The following is a 4,125-nucleotide window of genomic DNA, read 5'->3' on the forward strand; positions in this document are numbered from 1 at the left end:
GAGGAAGATCTGCAGTCAGTGTGTGAAGTGGCTGCCCACGTGTTCAGTGATGGAGTAACAAACTGGGGTCGAGTGGTGACGCTCATCTCGTTTGGTGCCTTTGTTGCAAAACACCTGAAAAGCATAAACCAAGAGAAGTGCATCAGCTCACTGGCAGGGATCATCACAGATGCGCTCGTCTCATCTAAGCGCGAGTGGCTAGTGAGCCAAGGAGGCTGGGTGAGTCACTGCCTGTCCCGAACACTGTGAGCTTTTAAGAACAATCCAATATTTTCCTATTTCTGTGTCCTGCTCACTGACAGCCAAGTATGTCATTGAAGCACAGATATGATTCACTGCTCCAGTTAAAACCACAGTCTGAAACATCTAGCCAGAGTTCTGGTGTTTTAGGAGCTCCTTACAATGAGCTGCCTGAAGCAGTCTTGACCTAAAAATATGCCCCTGCCCAGCACAGAGGGGGCAGCATTCCCAAAACCAAGTCAATCCTGGGTGTGCTGAGCTTGCTTGAAGTTGGTCCACAGGTGCTTTGGTGCTGTCTCCTGATTGCCACCTCTGCAGGGCAGGCTCTGACTGTAATGAGTCGGGGGGAGCACACTTAGTGGATGTGCTGGGCAGGCTGTACCCTAGCCCACTCTGACAGGGGAAAAAGGTTCCTCATGCCTTCTTGCCAAAGAAGGGTGGCTGGCAGGGAAGTGACTTTCCCTTCTTTCTCCTAGGAGGGCTTTGTCGACTTCTTTAGAGTCGAGGACCTGGAAGGCAGCATCAGAAACATACTGATGGCATTTGCAGGTGTGGCTGGACTGGGAGCGAGCTTGGCCTACATGATCCGGTGAGCCAGGGTATGCTGCAGAAGGACAAAACTCTGGGTGGACTGGCTCTCTTTGGGGCTGGCAAACTGATTGCTTCCTCCTGTGAGTACTTATGAAGCTGGACTTGAGTGACCTAAGGAGAATATGTAGGCATCCCCTGAGCAATCCTTTCCTAAGAAGGAAGGTGTGGTCCGGTCAGATTGTGGGTACTGACGAGGATTTATTGCTTTGGGAACAGAAAGTGGAAGAATTTATATTCTCCTTCCTTCAAGAGGATGATGACAGAAAGCTCAAGTGGACTGCTTCAGTTTTGTCCCGGAGGGAACTAGTCTGCAAGCCAGTGAGCACCAGCAGCTCCTGTCTGGACTGAAGCCTTCTGGGCTTGGCATGGCAGCTGTGCGCGTGGAGCAGATGTTTCAGGGTTGTGGTTGTGGGTTTCTGGAAATAGCATCTTCTGCTGTTGGTGTCCTGCCTAAGCTTGCGGCTTTTCTGTTGGAGCAGAAGCATTGAATGCTGGGTGTTGTGCAAGCCTGTGCCTGCCCCCAGGTGTGCTGGTGAGCGGGCCTTTGGCTGCTGCTGGCTCTGCACACATCCACCCTTTGGAAGCAGTAGAGCCATGCCAGCAGCAAAGATAGGCAACCTGCTGCCAGAACATGGGGTGCTGGAGACCTGCATGGCCCCTTCCCTCCCAGCAGGGCTTCAGCCAGGTCACTGAGCAGGCAGAAGACTGTTGGGGGTGGGAGGGGGACTCGAGGTGGTAAGCACAGCCAGCTGTGGTGCAGCCACATTGGCCTGTCTGGCTGCTCTCGGCTACACTGACGCGACTCACCACACACAGGCAATTTAAAAATAGGGAGTGCATTTGTAAGTATGTAAAACCCCACATGGGGTGGGGAGGCTGTAGAAAACCTGTAAATATCTATAAATCTGTAGAATATGTACATTTTTACAGAGCTAATGATACAAAAAGGAGGGATTTTGAATGAGGTAGAACTGCTTATGGGTGCACTGTACTTCATTCCTCATGTGAAGTACCATTTTTGTGGTGAAGCCTTTTCCTGCCTTGACTCCAAGCGAGCCTTTCTCTGATGTACTTGAGCAACGTTGCCAGGGAGTGTAACAAGGATCTGTGGACTCTTATTGTGCCCGTGGCTTGCTGGCAACAATTGATATTTGTTTTGTTTGTGTTTTTTTTTTATCTTGTTGGTTATTCTAGCCCTTCTAGTGGGTGGGGAGCTGTGGAAGTTGGTATCGGTCGCTTCCTTGTCTTCCCTTCATTTTGACCCTCTAAGCCATGAATCGAATGAAGCTGATGTTTGAATGTAAATGTTCTGGAGCAGAATAAAACTCATCGGCTCGGATCTGCAGATTGTGGAAGTCCGTTTCTGCCAGCCCTGGGCTTGGTCTCTGGTGCCCAGCTGGTAGCGTTGCTTCTCCGTGAGCTTGCAGCACTCATCTGCCGCCTTCCCTCTGACTGTGGATCATTTGGTTCTTGGGGAGCTCTACTCTGTGGGACTGGGTCCCACACAGCAAGGAACGTCTTCCATGGTGCTTGACCTGCAGCTCAAGTGAGCCTGATGGAAACCTAAGTGGAGAGCTGAAAGATGGTGCTATTGTCAGGCCTGCTTGTTGGCTGAACAAGCACTTAGTTTTGTCAATAAACGTCTCTTGTTCTCAATCCTCTAGTATAAAATTTGCCATTTCCTGTACTGAGATGCTGACATGCTAAATGCTCCTGCTTTGCTTTGCTGGTGTGGGCCTGTTAGCAGAGGTGCTGCCTGTGGGGCACCCCACAGCCTCTTGCTTACTAGAAAGCCTCTGTGGGCTGTGGAAAAACGCTCTGGGTGTCTTGTGTCACCCGTTGGGGCTCCCCAGAGCTACTCTGCTGAGATGCTCTTCTTCACTGTGTGTGTGGGTGGGGAAAGTCTGTGAGGTGCCTTGTGCTCAGTGCCTGCACACTCTGTAACAGCTTTTCTTGCAGTACCCTGAGAGGTGCTGTGGCTCTCTGGGTGCCTGTGCTTGGCAGCTGGGGCTTGTCTAGCATTAGCCTCATTGCTCCTCTGTCTGGGCAGAGCAAGCTGTCATTGCAGTTGCTGAGGAGGCCTTTTTAGAGGGATCCTGTTCCCCCAGACTGCTCCCTGCCCTGTGGTCCCCAAGTTTTGATTCCTGCCAGTTGGGGATGGAGGAAGTGTGGTCTGCCCACAGCTGGAGGGCACAGCCTGGGTATGTGTAGACCTCGTTTGGGCAGTGGTTTGATGAACAGCTTCCTCCTGCCAGGACCAGCTCCATTGTGGGAGCCTTTGCTGGAAAATCCTGCCCTGAGGGGAAAAGCATGTCCCTACACCAAAAACTCTGCTGGTGGCTCCAGCAGTTGTGGGCCATCAAGCCTTACTGCAGATCAGGCAAGGCAAGGGAGAGGTGACAGCTTCCTGCAGTGCTGGTGAGATCCTTGCTACTCAAAACAAGCCGGCAGTTTGGCCCAGCTATGCAGATACTGCAAATTTTTGTGTGTGTGGGTTTTGTTGTGTTTTTTTTTATGCTGTGTCTGTGTGCTATTTTGGGCCTGTTCTGTCCCCTGGGGTGCAGTGGGGCCCTCATGCAAAGCTGGGCCTTGGCTGTGGAAATATGCAAAGGTGCTGGTGGGCTCAGAGGCGGGTTGGGGCGCTTCCTGGAAGCCGCAGTGCCCTGATAACGCCTGGCGCGGCACCAATAAACCAGGGGCTTCCTCTTCCGCTCCAGTGAGGGCTTTTCGCAGAAGGCGGCTTTGAGTTCTCCGAACCTTTTGTGTAAATAAGAGGCTGTGCGGTGGGGAATTAAAGCAGCTGCTGTGTCTGATGGTGTGCAGGGGGAGCTGCAGATTAGGGGTGTCTTCAGCACCTGGCCTTGTAGATTTGGGGTCCCCTTTCACCTGGGAAGCCTGGGAAAGGGGGCAGGTGGGCACTTCTCACCAGTGGCTGGGCTTTTGTGTGCCTTTGGGTGGGAGGGGGAGTGTTGGAAAAGCAGCACCCTCCCTTCCTGCTGCCTCCTTTACACCAAACAGGGCTGAACCAGGATTCAGCCCCGGTTCAGGCCCGCTGCCTCTGGTGGGGAGGGTGTTTGAAAGCTTGCATTGACTTTGCTGGGGGGATGGGGGGTGGAGGGACACATATGCAAATACAGAAAATCCCCTGGCTGGGCAAAAAACCCCAATTCCTGCCCATTTCGGGCTCTGTGGCCCTAGTCCTGTGATGGAGGCCCAGATACTATTTTCTGTTTGTTCTTGTGACAGGAGCTTTTGCCCCAACTGTGTCCCTTCTTGGGGGGGGGGGGGGGGGGG

At 52.7% G+C, this 4,125-nt stretch overlaps 1 protein-coding gene across 1 annotated transcript; it reads left to right on the forward strand.

Moving 5' to 3' along the window:
• Positions 1 to 3: 3 nt before the first annotated feature.
• On the forward strand, positions 4 to 833 carry MCL1 (myeloid cell leukemia 1; the record flags this gene model as incomplete). The annotated part of the gene is made up of 2 exons (XM_010291349.1): positions 4 to 219; positions 717 to 833. Coding segments are annotated over 2 exons (333 nt in total), but the record flags the coding sequence as incomplete, so codon positions are not given.
• Between the last annotated feature and the right edge of the window lie 3,292 nt (positions 834 to 4,125).

The sequence above is a fragment of the Phaethon lepturus genome, unplaced genomic scaffold (assembly GCF_000687285.1).
Source record: "Phaethon lepturus isolate BGI_N335 unplaced genomic scaffold, ASM68728v1 scaffold23357, whole genome shotgun sequence".
Classification (NCBI taxonomy): domain Eukaryota; kingdom Metazoa; phylum Chordata; class Aves; order Phaethontiformes; family Phaethontidae; genus Phaethon; species Phaethon lepturus.